We start from the raw sequence: 22509 nt of genomic DNA on the forward strand, positions 1-22509 counted from the left end.
CCCCCCCCCGCCCCGCAGATAACACTGTTAGGACGCTTTATACGGGCTCATATTTTATGCCTGCGCCATATCTAAATGATCCCTTAATGTGATTGTCATGGAGGAATGTGATAGCATTTGGTCCACCAGATGTAGATTGTCTTAGTTCCCCCTAAGAAGGGGTCTCCTTCTTTAGCAATTTCATCCCCCAATTAGCACATTTTGTGTGAAAGAAACCCTCTCCTATCTTATACTACACCGAATCTCCATGTGACCCTACAGATTCATCTCAAACCCCCCAGGTTTGGAAACACTGACCCGGAGGTCCCCTTCCCAACCTCTTTCTATCGCCCTCTCATCTTATCCTCAACCCCTCAAAAGACTCGACAGCAGAAAGCTGAGTGCAGAGCAGCCGCCACAGAACACAACAAGCAACTTCAACATCAGAAAAAAATGTCTCGTCTGAACAGCATAAAATAAAAGTGACAACAATAACGAAACAAAAGAAAACAGCTTACAACAAATTATTTCTAAGACTGGGCAATGGAAAAAGTAAGACCCAACGATGGAGGATTGAAAGAGGAGGAGGGTGGTGTGTGACAGTCTCTTGAGGGGATGTTCCTGGTGACGATCCTCTCCTGCTCCCCTTTGCCTGCCCGTCAGCATCGTACATGCACGAGCACGAGCACGAGCGAAATGCCTCGGCTGCCAAAATAGAGCCTTGCAGATGTTTTTTTTTATTTTTTTCAAAGAACCATCACTTGGCAGTAACATTTTGTAAAACATGTAAAGGATATTAATATGTGGTAAGTGCGTGTAGACTGCTTGATTGAGCCTTGAATCCAGACTTCAAATTTTCGAGTCTTTTTTCTTTTCTTTTTTGCCCCTTTGGACAAAGAAAAATGAGGCAGTTTGAAATAGTGTGGCTTCCTAGTCAGTCCAGCTGTATGTGGCATTGAGTGCATCACATCCCCCTCTGAGGCACAATAACCCCCCCCCCCCCCCCCCCTACGCTTTCCACGCAATTTTGGCACCGCATGGGACTTGTTGAACTTCGGACGAAACTTCTACCGGCTGGGCTCAAGCGGGGCTTCGACCGGCCGACCACCTGCTTTTCACAATTTTATAGATCGGGTCACTTAAAACACATTTTTTTTAAAAAGGCCCTAGTGTTTATCACCACAGTGGCCCTGTTGTACACAAATCGGCCGTGTTGATTCGATTACGGTAAAGCAGCTGGGCAATCCGGAGGGGAGAACAGTGCGACTTGTGTAAATGGAGAGCGAGACGTTGCGTGTCGAGTCCCACCAGAGGGGGCGCCACGCGACCCGGTGGTTCACATATGACACTCCGTCGGTCATTGTCAGCTGATGCGACGCCGTCTGTCTGTTAAGTCATCAGTTCGCTGTGGGGCCTTTAAAAAAAAAAGTCCCTATAGTCACACATTCTGGTGGACTAGACTGGTCCATATTGGTCACCCTCCCCAAACTGGGGACAGATTGTCAAAAGTGCTCTCTCCCAGTTCATGTAACACTGAGGGGAGCTGAGAGGTTAGCAGCAGTTTTGAGGTTTCAGTACTTCAACCAGTTGACACTATTAAGTGCTTTGTTTAATTTAACTGTCTCAGAGCTGAAACTGCAAATCCAAGACAGTTTGAGTTCACTTGCTTTGGTTTGGCAAGCCTGTCTGAATCATATTAATCACAGCTGCCTGTGAAAAATAGGTCATAACTTCAAAATCAACTGTGGAGAATCGTCTGATTACGTGCAAGTTTAACTGTGAGTGCGTCATTCAGTAACACGGTATATCTATCTCCGTGCTACGCTGGAGGCACACCGTCTATGTGGTACAGTTACATAAATACTTATCAATGAGTCCGGACTTTTGTAAGGACACCGAGCACTAAGACTGTCACATCAAGGAAACAGGAATGAATAAAGAATAAAATACAAAACAAGAAGAGGAGCCCATTGTCGGGCCTTGTGATAGAAATACGGCGCCATATATTTTTCTTGGGCCCCGTGTTTAGTTTCCCATCAATAGAAGAGGCTTGCGTTGTGTACTTATTTCCCGTGAGGTGTAGGGTTATGTTTTGTTTCGCTCACTTTGAGCGTTTGATCAGTTTCCGTCATTTTTTTGCCGTTTCCAAAATGAAATGCACTGCGTGGATTTGATTGTGCGAGCCGGTCCCCAATCACCTTTGACCCTCCCATCCCAACCCCCTGAGCCCTTCTGGAATGTGTGTGTGTGCATGTGTGTGTGTTTGTGTGTGTATGTGTGTATCAGTTGACCACAGCTGGCTTGAGCACCACAGTGCCTGGGGGGATGACCACCCACGATAGGGGATCATGGGATCCCGCCGAGAGGTTCAAGACCCCCCCGGTCGACCGGTTCTCTGCCTCCTCCATCCGACCCCTCTTGGCCTGTCTGCTGTGGGACCTCCGCTCGGACGAAGCCCCCAGCAAGGGCATCATGGACAGGCCCAGGGCCGAGGAGGGGAAGCCGGCGGAGAGCAGGTGGGACTTGGCCAGGCCCAGCGGAGACCCGTTGAAGGACATGATGGGCGCGCCTCCCAGGCCGCCTTGAGGTGAGCCGGGGCAACCCAGCGCGCTCAGATCCAGGGGCCGAGGGCTGAGGGGGGACAGGGGAAGGGCGCCGCCAAGGCCCTGCAGAGCGTGGCCCCCGAGGAAAGCCGCCGCCGCCCCCGGGATGATGATGTGGGCCGCACTCACGTAGGACAGCTCTGAATCCTTACCCCCTCCTCCGGCGAGCACTCCACTCGGACTCCCCCTCAGCAGCGAGCCCACTCCGCCCGAGGAGCCCTGCTCCTGAGTCACAAAGTGGCCGTGGGCCTTGATGTGCTTGCGGAGGGAGCTGGGGTCCGTGTAGCGCTTCAGGCAGCCCACCATCTTGCAGTAGTAAGGCTTGTCCACATAGTGTGTGCGCGTGTGCTTGAAGCGGTCGCTGGAGTTTGAGTAGCGCTTGTTGCAACCCTCGTAAGGACAAATGTAGGGCTTTTCACCTGTGTCGAGGAGAACAACGCAGATGGTAATGACTGCGATGAATGTAGTGACCAAATCTCACAATTTTATTTTACTTTTTTTGGCGTCGGCGCACACGGGGTGCGGCTGCTCCCACTGACCTGTGTGGGACCGGTTGTGTATCTTGAGGTTCTCCAGGCGCGAGAAGCTCTTGTTGCAGGTGGGACAGCGATGGGGCTTCTCGTTAGTGTGAGTGCGGATGTGGATAAGCATCTTGTAGCTTTAGAAAGACAAAAAAAAATTCCTCTTTAATCCTCCACTGATACGTACACTTAACAAATTTACCCAAGTGCATGATTTTCTCACCGGGCGTTGAAACCCCTCCCTTTGCGAGCACAGCCCTCCCAGTGGCAGCAGTACCCAGAATCCTTCTCGGGCTTGACATGGAAGTCATTGACATGGTCCACCAGGTCTTGCAGGGAGTCAAAGAGCAGATGGCACTAGGGGAATGAAAACATCCACCATTTAGATGAATTGTGACGATGCAAGAATGTTTGTTTCTTTTAAGCTGAACCTAGTTTGGAAGCAACAGGTAAAATGGCTTCATCTGTCTTTACTTTCTTCCAGTGGCAGGCCAGCTGTTCATCCGCTGAGAGGTCAGGAGAGGCTCTCTTGTCGCTGGTCTGGCCAATGAACATGGAGGACGGCAGGTGAAGTCCCGCCCCGGCTCCGATCGGCATGAAGAACTGAAAGGCCTGTGACATGTGAGAATTCTGTTAAACAAGCAGAAAAATAGACAAAGAGAGCGACCAGATTAGAAATCCACCTCCACGCAAAAAAAAGAAAGAACGACGCGTATTTAGCTTTAGTTCATGTTTACTGAAATGTTCCCAAATACAGCTTTGTTCGGAGTCACCCGCTGCGCGCTACAACCCCCCCCCCCCCCACCCCTCCAGCTCGGGCATGAGAGCTGCAAGGTTCTTTGAACCTCAGCTCGGGCTCAAAGAGCGAATGCATGCGTAAACACACACACACACACACATACAATGTAACTTGGGGAGAAGAAGATTTATTGTATTATATCCCCCCCGCACCCTGAATCTACATCCAAGGAAAAATGTGAGCTGGTTAGGGAGAGAACATGTGAGTATGTGTGCAGCTGTTTTAATAACAAGCGCTTGCCTTTGTATACGTGTGTGTGGGGGAGAGGGAGTAAGTTGGGACAGAAAGCATCCTATCTGCGCCCACAGGGGATAAGTGAAGTGTACAGCGTCTGTAATTGGGTTGGGGGGGTGGGGGGGGGTCGATGGCTATCTAGGAATCAGCGGGGCAGCTGAATGGTCCCAGCCAGCGTGTCTCAATTCAATTGGGAGGGAATTAAATTAGGTGGCGTGAGGTCTGCATGGCTGTACCTCGTCTTAAATTGGATTAGATACACAAACGCACACATGCACACACTTACATGCCAGTGGGACCACTGACAGAGGCTTTTGTTGGGGACACAAGAGGTGTTTGATAAGAGCTACCCCCCCCCCCCCCGGCCCTCTCTCTAACACACACGCACACAAGACTCCCACCCCTCGCATAGCCTCATCCCCCCCCCCTGATGAAGAGGGTGACACAACCCGATGTTGTTCCTGACTCGCTGACCCCAGCCGGCTGAGTCACTGCAGACAACCAAGTGTTAGCCGCTCTATCTCGTGGAGACGGTGTTTACTCTTTCAACAACTCAGAGGTCAGCGAGGAAATGGGAGACAAAAGAGGTAGCGGGGGGTGGAGGGGGGGGGGGGGGGGCAAACTAAATGATGGTAAAAGGTACAATTTGATTTGTTCAGTCGATGATTGAGAACATTGAGAAACAGCCCTACTTTAGTCCTACTCACTCCTGAGGAGATGTAGTTGCCGTTGGTCATTTCCGGAGAGCTGGGGGTGTGACGGGAGGAGGGAGACATGCTCAGGTCCACGGCAGGGGGCGTGGGGGTGTCTGCCCGATTATTGGGGACCACCTGCACACCTGAGAAAACACACAGGCACACAGAGACGTTTGTTAAGAAGGCCTCTCACCTCGAGGATCTGATACGGGGGGGCTGAGCAGTGCAGAGGGTCGTGACGCCTCGTAGTTACCCGTGTGTGGCGATGCCGGCGAGGCGGGCTCTATGACCGCCGTGCCGTCGTCCGTCATGTGGAGCAGGCGAGCTCGCTTGGGGTGCAGCGGGGAATTGGGGGTGGAGCGCGGCCCTCGGTCCCACCCATTCACCCGCCGAGGGAGCTTCAGGTCCAGGGGCTCGTCCAGGGACAGCATGGCCACAAACCGCTCACCTCCCACCTGCAGAAAACAGTCAATGAGGGGACGAGTTAGGCCGACGGAGGGGGGGGGGGGGGCGATGAAGGATAAACGGGTTTTCCTGTAACCACACGTATGATGGAGCGCGCCCTTCTCGTGTGGGAGGGTGTCAGATTCTCACACCTGCAATAGTTCCCACGTGAATGTGGTAGAAAGTTTCCCACACTCCCACTGGTTAAGAAATACTATACAATGGTACCAACAATGGTAAACAGACCACAATCGTAAACTGAAACACAGAGTGAGCCAAAGAAAAGAGAAAAAAACACACACACACACACACACAGAGGTCTGAGTGACCCCCTCCTCATCTTCCATGCTGACCTTTGCTCACACACTCTTCCTGAGGAATTTCTACAATCCAATCCAGATGGTCACCCTCACCGGCAGCTTTGCTCCCCCCCCCCCTCGCCTCCCCCATTGGCCAGTCACCACCGGCCCTCTGTCACATCAACCCCACCCCGGCCCTCGCAATGTGCACCTTTAGACCCCATGGACCTTTGAGACCCACCAGCGGACCCCCGCTCCATCCCCTCCACCCTCCCCTCCGGGCCTTCACGTCCAGCTGCAGCTACTCCGTCTACCTCCTCCCTCCTCTATGCACACCCTGACCTGTGGACCCGGCCCGAGGGTTGTAAGCAAGAAGCTTCATGTCACCGCCCCCGAGTTTTCGTCGTGGTTCCCTTTCTGCCAACAAAGTGAGCCGGCGCGCTCTTGTCGTGTCACGCAGCGCTCCACGCACCACGCGGCACAGAGCCGCTGCTAGTGCAGTACTGCTGGTTTAAGGCTCTCTGTTCAACACAATGTGTTGGGGTTCACCGCTCCTTATCCAGGGGCCTCACAACACAAACACATACACACACACAAGCAATTAATCAAACTGTAATTTCAACAAATTCCCCCCCGTCCCCTTATTCCCCCCCCCCTGTCCCCTTCACACACATGCCGACATACACTCACTGAAGCCGCGGGTTGGTAGTGAATGGTGGGCTTTGAGCGTGACTGGCCGGGGGCCACATGAGAAGCTCTTGTGTCTGGGAGGCACGGAGCACAGAGGTCACCAGGTTCACCAGTCCAACGAGGGATGGCCACCAGCTCTCACAAACACACACACACACTCACCGGGGGGTGGAGGGGGGTGTAAAGACTCAATCTGCCATAGATAAGAAGATGATGATCCACACGTACTGATGCAAACAGAGGAACCTACTGTATGAACATGCACACAGGGCAGCATTGTGGTGTTATCAGTGACCTATTTTCTGTTTAATATACATGCGCATGTATGTTCACACATGCAAATAATAGAATAGAATTATATTAGGCAAACAATTCCTTTGATTTGATCTCAAAATATGAGCCCTTTTGTCCTTTTGATCTTGAGGCGTGTCCCTTAATACCTGTCAAATAATTTCCCCATCATCCTTGACTTTGCTAAATGTATCCATCATATCCTGACATTTAACGTTTAATGTATTATTATTAGCTTTGTCATTTAAACCCAGGAACATTGTGAAATGATAAAAATGTAATTATAAATGTTGCTGCAATGATCCTTTTGACCGAAGGCAGTTAATTACAAGCACTGCTATTCGCTGTGAAAATAAACATCTTTATATCAGTCAGAGCGGATATGATCCCCATTGTGAACAAGCTGCGGCTGATACCACATCTATGTTTTTCTTTCTGTCCCGGATTCGGTGCGACTGACTAACTTACCGTAACTCCTACCACCACAGAGCCTGCCAAGACTTTTGTCTTTATTGCTTGGCCAAAGTAGCATAAAATAACGTATCATCCACTTTGATCGAGTGGAAGCTCCAACCCTGAGACGGAAAATGGACTTAAGCTTTCTATAAATCCGTTGCAGTGACAAACGTTACATTGCTATGATCACCGTCATGGACGTAAAACACAATGATAAACAAATATGGAACTTGATCCATATGAATGTGGAATATAAAATAATTTTGCTACCTCGAATGTGACTGACATCGTGACGCTACGGTTCAAACTGTATGATCAGGAGAGCGAAGCCACTGGGGTCAACACACACAAAAGCTCCTCTCAGGCGGCTGCTCCACGTGCAAACCATTACTAACCCACAATAATGGAATCTATAGCTAATCTATTCAAAATGTGTCCTCTCCCCGTGATAATGAAGAGCATTGTGGTATCATTCAGCCGGTTGGACGTTGGAGAAGAAACAAAGTCCCTTTAAATCAATTTAGGTTAGTGAAGCAAATTTCTAGCATTTAGCACTAAACGCAGTTGCATTATTTTTACTGACTTTTTCACTATTAAAAATGGATTTTTCACAATCCATTAGTTTATTACGGGAATATTAATCATTAAACAGTTTTGATTATCAATCAATCGTTTGACTCACTTTTCTAAAAACGGCACGTTTCCAGCTTTTGAAATATGATAGTGGCACTGGTGGCTAATTGCAGCACACTGCATTTTTCCCCTTCTTGTAATACTGGACTAAAGCACCATTATCTCTTTATAGAGGCTTTTGAATATAAATTAAAAGGAAATAATTATACATGGAGCCTAATTAGTCACAACTAGCGAACAAAGCGTGGCATCCTGCTTGTAGGCTCCCATTCTTCTGCTTATCTCTGTGTGCGGCTTCTCTAAGAACTCTTTTTTGCAAGGAAACAGAACGAGAAACAAACTTTCTTGGACTTCCTCACAGAAACCCGGCAGGTCATACGATATCTACAATACCCGCTACGCTCCAAAGGAGGTCAACACCGCGCTAACGCGTTCCCTGTGGGGCCCGGGGCGAGTGTGCAACTTCTGGTGAATCCGTCCCCACGGCTGGATTTCACCTCAGCTCACTCGGGATTGTTCCTCAGTGGAGAAATAGTAGAGTGAGTCGCTGGGAGGTAAACTCCCCAGCATGTGGATCTTGGACTGGCGTTGCGGGACCTTGACTATGCTCCAAAACACCAAGCGGCCACTGACGGGTTAGGGTTCGCTGCAAATGGGAGACAGGAAGGAAGGGAAAGGAAGGAGGAGCGTGGTGTTGCCGCGATATGTGAGTGTTGCGTGTGTGGCGGGCGGCTGTGAAGTTTGTGGAAGGGGTGTTGGCTGGCCCCCATGCGGACTTCCTTGCTCAGCCGTGGGGTCGGCAGTCTCTCTGAAAGGCGGCATTGTCTCTTCTCTGGGCCCTCGCTGGGCCCAGGCTAAACCAGAGAGAGAGAGAGAGAGAGAGAGAGAGAGAGGAGGCATGACCAAAGGGGCCACAGCAAGGATGCACTAGGGTGAGGACGAAGGGAGGAGGAAGTGGAAGTGGAAGAGGAGTCCTGAATGAGAGGTTTGTGTGTGTCCTCTGCAGCAACCCCCCAGTCACCTATCCCCCTGCATAACCCTTTCCCGCCCAAGTCCCACATCCACCCCGCTGCATACGGAAAACGCCCTTCGATGAGGCATGTGTGTGTTTCGGGGGGGGGGTTGGAGGGTGTGGGAGTTGTCCGATAGCCATAGCTAGAAAAAGTAAGGGGAATCTGGTCAGAGGAGAGCTTTGTGTTTCAACACCTCCATGCTCCGAGGCCCAGGCTCACACGGATCAGAGCTGACCTTCCGCCCTGCTCCGACCGATTGATCTCCAGGCCGATGTGACCCCCCCCCCCAAGGAGGATCGCGTGTCGGCCTCGGCCCGCTCCATCCGTCGGCCCGAAAAAAAACAAGAGAGGCAGCGGAGAGCAACGAGGAACATCCAACATGTGTGGAACGAGACGATTATGTTGCAGGGTGTGAAATCGCATGGTGTAATATTTTATTTTCTGTGACGGCTCTCGAGAGAGAGAGAGAGACAGAGAGAGAGAGAGAGAGAGAGAGAGAGAGAGAATGCTTCGTGTGACCCCCCTCTGAGGTTGGCTGTAACTTAAGCCGCCTCCTGCTGTGACCCTGGGAGGTGGTCTGCAGGAGGTAAGGCATCCCTCCCTGGGGCCCTTTGCTCTCTCTTTTCATTTCAAACAACAACAAAAAAAACACACATAATGCAGAGAGCGAGAGAGTGAGAGAGAGAGAGAGAGAGAGGTGGGAAAACATCTAACAACTTTTGAAGTTATGGCCGGTGTGAAGGACGAATACTCTCAATGAGCATGTTGCGATACAAAATGTTCCCGCAGGGAGAAGCAAAAGATCTCGTTGCGATGCAACCCAACGACCTTTTGAGGCTGCGGTTATCTGGAAATCAGTGAGTTCCAGAGCTCATACGATCCTGAGACCTAGTTCTGAAACCCGAGATGGCAGCGCTGCGAAAAGTCTTCACCGCCGCATCGTCAGAGAGAACCAGAGACTCACTGGTCCTTCCCTCTTCGTCGGGTCCAGTGCAACATTGTCCACGTGACCTGAAGGGCCACAACTGGGTTTAGTAAATGTGTTGCTGTTGGTTTTGTCATTGTGTGGTTTAACAGAGATGTGTAAAGCCCTGCAGTTGCAGCGCGGGTCATGTCCACACCGGCTGGTTTTTACAGCGCCCAGGTGTGGAGGAGGGGGTCAAAGGTGACTGATTGAGGCGTGGGTGGGGTGTGAACTCTGACCCCTCACATTTAGGTTTTACATTTTTTTAACTGGAGGCCAAGGAAGAATTAACAGCTTGCTGCATTTCGAGCGGGTTTCTCAGAGTAATCGGATGTAAGTGATGACGTTAATTTTCCTTCTAGATTTACACACTACAGACTTTAGATACATCCCTGACAAGGAAATAAGACTGAAGCAAGACTGGATAATAATAATAATCCTTTTTTATTGCCGATTTAGACACTCATCTGGTCCCCCCTTGACTCTACTACTTCTGTCACTGGTGACGTTTTTTTTTCTCTCGAGGTAAGTGACCCCACCTCCGCTGACACACACACAATCGAGCCGCAGCCCCCGCATACGCCCTCCACCCTTCGCCACTGATGGATCACTCAGCACACAAACACACACACACACACACAACTGAGAGATTTTCTACTGTTGCCTCTGCCCTCCTCAGCCAGCTGACTTCTCAGACAGGAAACCTCAGTTTCCATTCCTCCTCCTCCTCCTCCTCCTCCTCCTCCTCCTCCTCCTCCTCCTCTGGGCCTCTCATTCCTTCTTTTGCTCTCTTTATTCCTCTACTCTTTGCTCTTGTTTTTCTGTCACGTCCACCGTTCTGCTTCCTCTTTCCTTGCGTTATTCTCATCCTCTTCTCATCTCATTATTTCCTCACCTACTACAGTAACGTCTGCCTGGCTTTAATGGTACTTTAATTGCCCAATTATTTACTGTATTCACACCATTTCTTTAACAAGAATTAAATATAACTCACTCTACTGTCAATGTAAACCTCTCCCCATTTGGTTTACAGGGTTATGTAACAGCGGCATGCATGGAGCCCCTGAGGATGGGTTACTGAGACAAGTTGTTAATACCCAGAGTCACAATGCGTGAGATTCAGTGACAAAGAGAGAAATAACATTGCCACTTGTTCTTTTTGGGTCTCAAAAAGAGAAAAGCAATAAATTCCCCACATATGAAAGAGTGTGATCTTTCCAATTTAAGGGATAACAATGCGACGGAGGAGAGGAAGGGAACAATCTGAGACAACACATGAGACGGCGGAGACACAAGAGAGTAGGAAGGAAAGAACAAAAAAAAGGGAGGGATAGACGGACTGAAGGAGGGAGAGAGTGCAACAGGAAGCTTCTCAACGAGCTACCGATGGCCTCCAGCCAGAGCGTTCAGACACTGAGGAATTCCAGGCAGAGGGCAGGCGAGGAGGGAAGGTGCCAGGAGGGAGGTAGGGAGGGAGGGAGGGAGGGAGGCAGGGAGGGAGAGGGGTGGGTCGCACTGGTGGTTTGTTGTCAAAGGGGACTTCTACACGGGAAAGGAAGGGCACGCCATCGCTCAACAACAAGGGATGTGGGCAGAATGACACATGGCTTTCTATGCGTTCCTAACTTTGAATTATAAGACATTTAGCTCCACAGTAAAAAAAAATCAAGCTTTACAATTTTTTGAAAATGATGCAATTGGTGCATCCCTCTATGCTATAGAGCCGGACTGCGATTTTAAACTGTGGAGACTGGCAAAGAAAAGCGTTTCATTTCTAAACTGACAGGATGGAGACGTTTCACTACTGACATTTTACATGAATAGATAAGCAGGCTGAATTAAACATTAGAGGGCGACTCCACCGGGCTCTGCATCTTAACAGCATCCAGTCGCACCCGACAACGGCAAAACCGATTCAACCACGTATGTCGTGCGGTGAGATTAGGGCACGACTGATCTATGAACAGCCATCTGAATGGGATTTCACATTGTGTCAGTAAGCCTTATGCCCTGCTCGACCAGGGATTATGGCACAACACAGTGACCTGACGTGACTCTTTGGTGGGGCGGGGATGGATGGCCGGAAGGATGGATGGCTGGAAGGATGAGGGAGAGTTCTCAAGGGAAGTATGCGTCACAAACAAACATCCTATGACTTATTTTTTTTGACAGAACAAATGAAAAAGGGGAGGAGGCAGGTACAGGGGGGGGGGGGGGGGGGGGGGGAGAGTAGCTGCACATTGGCATGATGTTAGGAAACTTCCCCCAAGCCACAGTCAATTTATTAGACTCCCTAGTAGCTGCTACAGGACATGAACAGTATGTGATGGAGGGGCCACGTGTTGCAACATGTGTTTTCAGTCACTGGTTGGTTTTCATCCCCCCCCCCTCCCTCCCCACTCTGCTTCAAAATCAGACACACACGTTTCCAATCAACTAAAACGGGCTTAATCTACGCTATGAGATGAGGACAGCAATCGGCGGTAAACAGATGAAACTCTACGGGACAGTGAGTGTTTAAGCTGTAAACCTACCCAACGCTAATGCCTGAGGCACGACAGCACTGTGGGCTTTGAAGAGTGGTGAGTAATCGTACAATAACGCGGGGCATTTCACAACAGTCGCCGGGGGGGGGTGAGAGGATAAGCACCGCTGGAGACCTACGACCGTCGGTGGGAGCAGAGAAGAGAAGGGTGAGCGGGAGGAGACGAGTAGGCGTTTGTCTTTACCCTCAGGAGATCGCAACACATCCCCACCCTGATTTCTCTGACCTCCACCCCCGCCCCCGCCCACCCCCCCCCCCCAATCCCTCACTCCTCCTCCTCTCATCTCTGCTTTTGCCGTACTTCCATATGAACAAAAACACGCTCCAGCTCCCTCAGCCCTTACTCCCTGCAAGCTTCTTCCCTCACTTCCTCGGGCTACGTCGCCATCATCCTTCAGGCGCCTTCTCCTCCTCTTCTCCCTCACGGGCCCCCCCCCCCCCTCTCACGTGTCTTTCAACTGCCCCCCCCCCCGTTTTCAGTCCATTCCTGTGGCCTCTCCCCACAGGCAGTGATGCAATACTTTGACTCCTGCGCGCAATCACAGGGTCTGGAGCTCGCCAGCTAAAGCAGGGGCGTCACCACACTGTGCTCAGCAAGGAAAGCCACAGGAGAGGAAAGAAAAGGAGAAACCATGCCAACGAGAGGGAGGAAAAACCGTCTGAGGCCCGAGTGGTGGGTCGCAGAGTAAAAAGGGGCAGTGATAAAAGTTAAGAGCTTTGTTTTACAGTTTGTGAATATTCACAACTAAACTTTGGGTAAACATGTTTTGGTTTTATGTGCTTGGCTTGTGGTGAGGTGCGTGGGGGGGGGAGTGCAACGGAGGAATTTTTTTAGAAAGGATTTGATTCTGGATGGGAACATCCCAGCTTCTCGTCAGCCCACTAACCAGCTGTGTCCCTTTTTGCTGGGGTGGCTGGACACGGTCTGTGTTTCAGGAGTGATGTTTCTTTGCTACTCCCACACTAAATGCTTTCATTCCAGTTGACTCACACCACCATTAGCATTAGCCTGAGAGCTACATTTACAGGATGAAATTCAACAAGTTATTCTTTTTAGAGGTGTCGCTGTGTCTGAACTAAATCTCTGTAGGTTGCATTTTTCCATTCAAAAGTGTTGCCAATGGCATTGCTGGGGCGGTACAGGTACCACTGTGGTATAAAATGGATAAACGGTGGTGTGCTAAGCCCTGTGGAGACACGTGCATATAAAGAATGATCTTATCAGGCAGAGTGCACTTAGACATGAATGGAAAGGGAGGTTATAGGATTTTTTAGAGCCAAGGTTAAGCGGAAACCTTCTAATGCTCATGTGCAGATTTTAATGCAAGTACACACGCACACATTCACCCCTGGTTGGCTGGCTTTGAAGAGACAGACCTGCACGAAAAAAGCTGCCGAATTGAGCACAAGGTCAGGTTGGGAATGCAAAGCACTAACACCTGCCTAAATCTTTAAAAGACCAGCTTCTCTCAGCACAAGACTGCAAACAAAATGCCACTCCCTAAATCTCCGGGGCACGGTTTTAGCCCGAAGACAAATAGCTTCATCCCAAAACCAATCCCACAGGTGTGCAAACGTAACGATGTATTAAAGTATATGCATCAGCGAGTAATCACCCCAAAATCAAGCTCATTTCAGAATATAACTTAAGCAGCTGCGGTTGAACTCAACTGGTGATATTCCCTCACTGGTGAAAATCCAGCACCAATTCTAAGCCGCCGGGGTAGGAGGGAATGGGAAAAGGTCCTGAAATCCAGCTCCCCTCCCCCCTCCCTTCTCTCACACTGTTAACAGCAAGCCGAGGGCAGATTAACAGTGGTGACATGTGTATGGAAACTGTGGTAGGATAAGCAGCAAACTCTGGGTATATATCAGCACCAGTTGCTGGTTTATCCTCAACAATGACAACTTCACCGCCCAGGGAAAGTCCTTCAGCAAAAACACACACACACAAACACACTTATTGACCCGTATGTGCAGCCATCCAGGCTGCGCGCACGTGCATTGGCGTACAGCATGCCGTCTGTGTATTGTGGAGTTCAGACCGGTTCAGAGCACCGTGGTACCGCTCCAAGTTTGGGAGGGGCGCGCCTGTCTCACAGCCATTTCCTGGACGGGAATATTATGGCACCACACGCATGAGAAACGAACCCCTCGCGTCTTTAGACACTGACCCCAGCCGCGTTCACCCCCGCCAGCAGTAAGTCCCCGGGAAGAGCAGGTCTCCTCGTTCAAAGGCCGCGGTAATATGATCCCAACAACAGCTTTATGCAACGCGGCCCCCGGGAGGCTGGGGGGGCCACACACATGGGCGTAGGGAGGTGGGGGGGGGGTATCGCTGTGCGGTGTTGCTGAGGCCAACCGAACACGTATGCACTGTCGGGACCTTTCTTCTTCTGTGCTTTAGAAATTCTGGATGGCCACTCCCTGTCCCTGGACAAGGCCTGGTCACACCTGTGCACCAGCTTTGAGTGTGTCTGTGTGTGTGTGTGTGTGTGGGGGGGGGGGGGGATGCTTTCAGGGCCAGATGTGCTCTCTGGACCAGGGAGTGTCTCTGTGTGTTTGCTAACATTGGTGATTCTAAATGTGTGCGTACGTGTGCTTATGGACAGAGAGCAGGGACGGGGAAGGGTGCTAGTGTCCATTTAGAAACAGAAAAAGCATATTTGAAAACAGGAAGAGGGAGAAATACAAAACAGCGGACAGCAATTAGCAGACCCAGTGACGTGATGTGTTTTTGCGTGCGAGTGTTCCGGGGGGGGGGGGGGGGGATGATCAAGGAGCTCCTGCTTCTTTAAATTTGGGTGTGCCCCCCCCCCCCCCCCCACATACTGTCTGCTACAGCTCCATTTCAGCCCCCCCCTCACCATGATCTCACATATATGTCGGTGCTGTCTTTTCCTTGTGAGGCTGTGCCAACCAAACTGCGTTCTCCCTCCTCACATGGAGCGCCTGCCTTCTCTGCGTAACCCTCCGCCCCGGCGTGTCCCCTCCCACCGTGGCTGGCATCAAGACAAGGTCAATATGACAGTCTTTTCTCCCTTTATATCCCTCCAGTCTCCATTCCTTTTCTGTATTTCTCTGTTCTAGCTCAACCAAGTGACAGGCTCCACCCTACAGCTTTTATCTTTTACGGCCGCGTGCAAGAGAGAGAAACAGAAAAGGGGGAGCGGAGAGACAGATGCAAAGGGACAGATGGAGGGCGAGTGAGATGGCGACAGACAGAGTTAAAATGGAGCTGCTCTAAATTCTTGATTTTGATTCGTTGGCTTCGTGCTTTCTGTTAAAAACCAGCTTCAGAAAGATCTGAAGGCAAACCTGAACGTGGCACACAGCGAGGGCTAATAGATGCGTTCATACGGTGTGTTGGCAGTGATGGGCACAAAGAGAGGATCGAAATGAATGTGGGAGTTCAGGGTCACGTTCTCACACATTCTGTCCTGAATAAATACTGACATTTACAATCCCATTTATTGAGATCCGGGCAAACAAGTGGAGGCAATCTGATGCAGTAGAGGAGGGAGACAGACACTAGAATTAAACTATTAAACCTTTAAGCATCCTAATTAAAAGAGTGAGGCTATTTCAAACTTCTATCGGAGGTCAGAATGATTATTCTTTTCACAAAATCTAACATTAAAAACATTTCCAAATGACATAAGACTCCCCTCATAAGAAAAAAAACATCCACGCTACAGATGAATTGAATTAGTGCTGGCATCGTTTCTACAACAACACATGGAAGGTAAACACTTACAGCCCAAACTTTTTTTTCTCTCTCTCCCTCTTTTAGCCCCTTTACTGCATGTATGAGATGGAGAACTACTTATATAATGTAAGCGTCACATATGGAGCCGGGGTCTCATGGAAAGTGGGAGACGAAAATACAAGGGAGGGCCGAAAGAAAAAGCAGGGAGGAGGAGCGGAGTGAAAAGTGGAGTGGAGATGGAGTCGCAGGGAGTCGGGGTGGGTGGAGGAGAAGGAGGGGGTTGAAGGGGGCAAAGTCTGGAAGCTAGCTGACAGGACTGGATATGCCCAGACAGGGAGCCGGGCCCAGGCCCAGACTTGAGTCTTATTTGAGTCTCAGAAATGCCTCACCCGTCTCTCCCTCATCCCCTTCTTCAAAAAACACCATCAATCCCCCCCCCCCCCGCCCGTCTCTCCCCTCCCAGCACGTTATTCCTCACCCCTTCTTACAGGCTCAGCCCCTCTTGTTCGACTCCTCCCTTTTTTTACTCTCACACACACACACACATACCTCTGAACTGCTATGGTGCTATTGAGGGTAAACTGGAGAATCCAGGGTGTTGGCCAAGCAAGTAAATAATAATATAAACCAGCTGTATTAAAACTAGATGGTTTTTGGCATTTTACTGCATTCAGTTTTACTATCTATTAAAAGTTGGTGGAAACCTAAAATGGACTTTCCTCTAATCCCACTCGTCTTTTTGTGACAGCTCATTTACATTGCTGTTATTCTTTCAAATGCTGGCATTTATCCTGTATTCTCTCTTTAACTTTTCCTCATCAAGGGAGCCCTGCCCCAGACATGGTCTGCGTATTGTCTGAAGGGCTCTCCAAGCTGAAATTCTCTCACGATAGAAACACAGAGCAGAAAGCGCAGAAGGAGCATTAAAAAGAATGAAAAGAGGTGGGGTGGGGTAGCTGGAGCGAGGCACTGAGTTGTCTGTGTTTATTTTGGAAATGCAGGCCTGCAGACTTGCAACAGAGGAACTGACCCTTAAACTTCCCCGTGGCAGATCCTCACAGAGAGAGAGAGAGGGTCCTGTGCTCGTTCGGGATGTCCCACAGAGGTGATTTGAAGAAGGGCTGACCGTATGTATCCCCAGAGGGCGCGTTTTCACCCACCCTGGGGACCCAGGAGTGGTCTGCTCCGGGAGGAAACAGTGAGGCCGTGAGTGATTAGTGGTTACAGTTTAACTGGAGAAAAATGCACGCTTCGTGAGCCCGGCCAGCTAGGGAGCAAGGCGGAATGCACTGGCCTCCTTCAGTTCGCTAGTTAGTGAGTCAAGCTCTGTATCGGCGCTCTCTTTTCCTGTTGTATGAAGGACCAAGGCCTGCATGGGTCACCTCCACTGTTGCACACGTGGCAATGATTAGTGATAAGAGATTCTTATGAAAATGATGCACAGGGCTGAACTGTAACCAAATGACAGCTGAAAGAGTCAATGGTGGTCATTTTTCAAGTTTAACTCTATATTAAATCATTAAATCAGGTCTTGGATTTCAATTCAGTTTTGTTGATGAATTTTGCTGGTTCCCACAGTCTTTATCAGCTACAAAATAATGGAGAATTTGCCAAAAATGTCCCGTCAAGGGGCCAATATGCAAACCAGACCATGGATACTTTCTCCCACACCATGTCCTCTCCTTAGCTCATTTCACTGGAGGGACGTCTCATCTCATCAACATTTTTCGCCCAATCAAAAAGGTCAAGAGCTGGGATGTGCAAATCTATTCAACATGACATAACCTCACGTTGGTGATATTTCATCCGCTGAGCACTCTGGCGGAGGAATCACAAAACCCCCTGATTGGGAAACGTGAGTGCCATAGCGACATATCTGTCATGGGGGGTCCCTGTGAAGATAAATGCAAGGGTGTATCATTCACTACACGCTGCCTCTTTCACTGACCACTATAATCCCCTCTCCCCTGCGGCTGAGTTGCCTTTCAGCTTGATCGTAATCCTCAGCAGCTATGAGACCCCACTGCGATATCAATCCAAGCACTCACACTGACTGTAGTTTGCACCAGTTACATTCCACACAATTACGAGTAGCGGTCCGCAAACCTCCTCAGTTTTTTCTTTTCCATGCCGTGCACAACCCTGTGACAACAAAACCTTCACCGTCGAAGGATGTAAGATGAGATGTTTCTGCGGTACCCGCAACGTGAGAATGAACTGAATGTGTTTCTTCTCACATCAGAAGCGGTTGCACTTTTAATAGCCGGGTTTAAGACATTAAGTGCAAATGCACTGTGGGCTCCCACCATTCCCCCACCGCAAGCCTGGTGGTTGTTCTCTGACACAGGAATATGCCATTAGGGTCCACCTTTTCCACCATGAAGCAGTTGCCTTACCCTTACGCAACTTGGGACCTCAGGGGTATGATGTCAGACGCAAAATCTGAAAGCACAGGAAAATTGGCGAGGCGACGACCACACCCGTGATTTGATTTCAGACACCAGCGTGATGGGACGCCTCTATGGTATATCTTCTTGCATACTTATTGCAGCAGATGAAGCAAGTCAACGTGAAAAGTCCGTGCAAGTTGTTGCACCCAGCAGCTGCACAAGTATCTACGTCTGGCCGAGTATGCAGTGAGGATGAATAAATGTACGGCCAAAAAACGGGGCTTCACAAACACACACACACGTCTTGAGAATGTGGAATACCACCAGAGGGATGCGCAGCTGGACCCCAGCAGACATCTGGCTCTACGAGACCGCTGAGAGCTTTTCCTGTGCTGTGCCTCGCGAGCCGAGAAGTATCGCGGCTTCTGCCGTCCGTCTTTCTGTCAGATGGACTCTCAGTTTGATCTGAGGCTGAACTGTTCAGCAGCTGATCGGATAAACAACGCGGTGAGCAGGCCCGAGGATGTGTGTGCGTGTGTGGCACCTTTGCTCACAGTTCGGAAAGGAATTATGGATTAAATAGCTGGGGGCCTAGAAAGTGGAGGGGGGGGGGTCAATGTCCTCCTTCAGCACAAAGCCAGTGTGGCCTCTTTAGCTGCTCCTCTTCTCCACATTCTTTGAGAGAAGTTCAGTGGGCCCCCAGCCAGACCTCCTCCGGTCTCATATGATGTTTCTGTGATAGTATCTCTCATGCACCCACACATGCCATTGTTCATACAGTCCATCACAGTCACCTTGGAAATAAACAGCCATTCTGCTCTGATCCCAAATACAACCGAAGCCCCCCCCCCGTGTGTGCCTCGATCTGCATTGTGGCCTAATGCTTTTTAATGATCAGGCCTTATTCCACTCCAGCACAGGGCTTGTTAGATCTGCCTTGGCAGAGCTTAACTCTTTCCCCTGGCATCTTCTGGAACAATGGTCCCATGTGAGGCAGCCAATGGGGAGAGGGTCCATCCCAAAACCCAGTCCCAGGGTGCACACAATTAGGCTTAGGGACAGTGGAGTTGCTTAATTGGAGGAAAATAGCTCTTTATCCAGACTTGTGTGCCTGTGCTCATCCACGCCCCCCCCCCCCCCCCCCCCTACCCCCCCACGTTACATGATTGGCCCCAACTAACTTGACAAGACAAAGATTTCCCCTCGCACCAGTCGCAGTTTGCGAGGGCCACGCTGAAGAGGTTTTATAGAATAAATACAGTGAGGCACGGCGACCAGGTACATGACATCTATTTTCCGCTCTGACCAGGAACAACTTAGTGACACTAAGAAATAATAACATTTAGTCATCGGTGTGGGAAATCTGAGAATTGACATTACGAGTTTGGTGGGCAGGTGGTCAGTTTTATTTACCAACATCCCATCATGTTTCTCGGTGAATGTCGTTGAACGTTGAACTCTATTATCAGCACAGCAGCACCGGGGCTCAGTGCGAGCCCAGCTCATCTTGCACAACAGCTGGCTGAGCTGTGATGAGCGGGCCTGTACAGGGCGGGATCTGTGACACTGCTCTAAACATGTCTCGGGGCTGCAGAGGCGGGTTGCTGGTTTCATTTGTCTTTTTTGTTGTTGTTGTTGTTGTTTTTGTTGTTGTCGGGCCCGGCCATGAGTGTGACAGCGCCGGGAGTGCAGGCTGCAGTATGTGGGCGCACCGCTGGAGAGAGCCTCCTGAAAAATAGGTCACTACCCTGCTTGAACTCGCGCAATTTTTTTCTTCTCCCTCTCCTGCATATCGTAGCAGCGCACCATCGCGCGCACACGCGTGACAACAGGCGCAAAACCAGTGACAAAACATAAAGGCGCTCCTGTGCTTACCTTTTACAGGGGAGAAAATGCCGAGGATATGGTCGAGATATCTCCGACTCGCGTCCCCCCCCCCTTGTCCCCCTCTCCGTGTCCCCCCCCCCGCCCCCCTCCGGCTCCTGGCGGTGCAAACTTCGGACACAAAGTCCCGTGGCGTCGGTGTCCAATGACTCCTCGTCGGTTTGTCGCTTTTTCTTCAATAGAGGCCGAACGCACGAGCCGATGCGTCTTGTGAACAGCTATCTAGGTGTCTGTAGAGGCGGTCGGTTCCCAGACCATTGTCGGGATTCTTTCTCAGCATGGGGGGGGGGGGGGGGGGTGGTTCTACCGTAAGCTCAAACCTGCTCGTTTGGATAAAGGCTCATCTAAGGAATGACAGTCGTGTGGGATGAGCTATTCTGCATGTCACCGCGCCACTGGAAACCCGTCAAAAAGAAGTGTAAACACACAAATCCGTGATCTGAGCCGATCCCGCTGAGCAAAACGAGAAAAAAATGAAGAAAAAAAGCCCCCAAAGAAATGAAGACCACATGTGCTGTGGATCAAAAACGCAGGTAATATAGCTCCCTTAATTCAAAGCGCATCGCCTAATGGCAACGCTGGTCAAGTGGGGGTTTCCTACGGGTGGTCGTGGTTCTCCTGCCGGGGGTGGGAGGGCAGTTCGACTCAGGGGGATGGCATGAGGAGGTGGGCAGGGTGGATAGGGCGGGTTGGTCGGCGGGGTGTGGGGTTGGAGGGGGAGGATCGTCTCCTTCGTTCCTCGGTGCCTTTTCCAGATGCCGAGGTGGGGCTGATGGCTTTCCTCCCTCGCAGTTATCCTCGCGTCCCTTCTGCTGCTATTGCTTTTTTTTTTTGGTTGTTGTTTGGTTCCTCACTGTTAGAGTGAGCACTCGTGGAGACGCTGTGTCGGTGGTAGTCTCCCCCCAAGACCTTGTGAAGCGCAAAGACAGCCGCCCGGAGCCCAGCCAGCCCGTCAGGACCAACCCAAAGTCTGCCAGCTCAGCGCATGCTTACTGCTCCGCCCCCTCCTCCATGGGCAGTCCCCGGCTCCTCTCCAAACTCTCCCTTCCTCTCTCTCTCTCCCTCAACATCAACAGGCCTCGATGACCGGTTCCGCCCCTGTATTTCACTGTGTTGTCATGCTGGACCACAGCCTTTGTAGTGCAAACTGTTACCGCTCAGGGTGAATTCAGGTATATTGGGACATCAGGTAAGTTGGGACAGCATAAGGAAAACATTTTTTTTCCTTCTCCTGTGTGATGTCACCTACGTTATCTCATGTGACTTTAGTCCTATAGCAATGTATTAGCACCGCTAACTTTCCCTTAGCCTTTCCAAGGCAGAGGTAAAATACGTTCTCCTTATGCTGTCCCAAATTCGCAGATGTCCCAAAATACACTACTTATTTTATCATAAGTAATTTAACCTAAGACATAAGACAGTTTCTGAATCAATTTAGATTCTAAAATAAACTCTTGAAAAACAGTTATTTGGTTTGTTCAAAACAAAAAGGAAATATTACCTTGTTGCATACAGATGTGTTTTTCCCCCATTCTATGAAATCCAGTGTTTCGGTGATGCTGGAGTGCATATCTGTGCCACCACTAGAGGGCCTAAAGTCGCTTGTTTGGGGAATAATCAACTCAGGGGTCCTCCGAGATTTATTCATTAGAATCATTTTAATCAATATATCTGAAATAATGATCAAGTCCATAAATATATATATCGGACAGTTCTCAGCTCAGGTTAGTATGTTTTGGTTTCACAAGCTAAGTGGATGACCAATTCCACTTAGACTTCCAATATGACCCCATTACGTTTCATATTCATTGAGTTTCAAGTGCTTTAGCTATTGCAGTTCATTAGTGACCATTGCGTGAAGCCATACATTTTGCTTATATTCAGTGGATTTTACATTAGTTGCTTTTTTATAGGTTGCCGGTCGTCACAATTTGTACCATATGTGACGATATTTATAAATTAAAACTACACCTCACTAAATAGTTAGTAAGCAGTGAGCTAAACCAAAATGTTCATTAAAACGAAGTGTGATACTTGGATGTTTGGGTTGGTTGAAACTTATTCCATTGTATTGTAAACTGTACCCTGTGTGACCCTTGTAGCAGCCAATTAAATTGTATTATATCGACCAATAAGCAAAATTGCATTACCCTATTATGACTGTTTCAACGTGTTATTAGCCTGAAATTAATGTCATAGTTTGTAAGATGAATAATATCGTTCAGCCTGTTACATAGAAATTGCTTGCAATTACTTAGAAGTCACTCGTTTCTTGCAAGCAGACTGATCCAGATGTACGAACATCTGGGCGAGAGCGAGCTTCAAAGACACGATCGTTTCTTGACAAATAACTTCCGCTC

At 49.7% G+C, this 22509-nt stretch overlaps 2 protein-coding genes across 4 annotated transcripts in view; one reads left to right on the plus strand and one right to left on the minus strand.

The window, feature by feature from the left end:
- glis2b (GLIS family zinc finger 2b) lies at positions 1-21105 on the minus strand. 2 transcript variants are annotated; one of them, XM_037475478.2, is made up of 7 exons: positions 20141-21105; positions 5085-5286; positions 4844-4974; positions 3578-3715; positions 3327-3460; positions 3122-3240; positions 1-3001 (listed from the first exon to the last, which is right to left on the minus strand). In XM_037475478.2, the coding sequence occupies exons 2-7, from the start codon at positions 5260-5262 to the stop codon at positions 2262-2264; spliced, it is 1440 nt and encodes a 479-aa protein (XP_037331375.1). In that variant the 5' UTR covers positions 5263-5286; positions 20141-21105; the 3' UTR covers positions 1-2261. The 2 variants fall into 2 exon arrangements, with proteins under 2 accessions (XP_037331375.1, XP_037331374.1); XM_037475477.2 differs by having other exon boundaries at positions 3578-3733.
- The window catches only part of tfap4 (transcription factor AP-4 (activating enhancer binding protein 4)), a 16614-nt gene continuing 9140 nt past the window's right edge, over positions 15036-22509 (plus strand). Inside the window, exon 1 of one of the 2 annotated variants that reach the window (XM_037475486.2) lies at positions 15036-15184. Coding sequence is in view for 1 of the 2 variants with exons in the window: in XM_037475484.2 (XP_037331381.1) it covers positions 20648-20682 (35 nt within the window). In the remaining variant the exon portion in view is untranslated. Of the gene's footprint in view, positions 15185-20599; positions 20683-22509 lie in introns of those variants that run through there. The other variant, XM_037475484.2, reaches the window with a different exon arrangement.

This window comes from Pungitius pungitius, chromosome 12 (assembly GCF_949316345.1).
Source record: "Pungitius pungitius chromosome 12, fPunPun2.1, whole genome shotgun sequence".
NCBI lineage: Eukaryota > Metazoa > Chordata > Actinopteri > Perciformes > Gasterosteidae > Pungitius > Pungitius pungitius.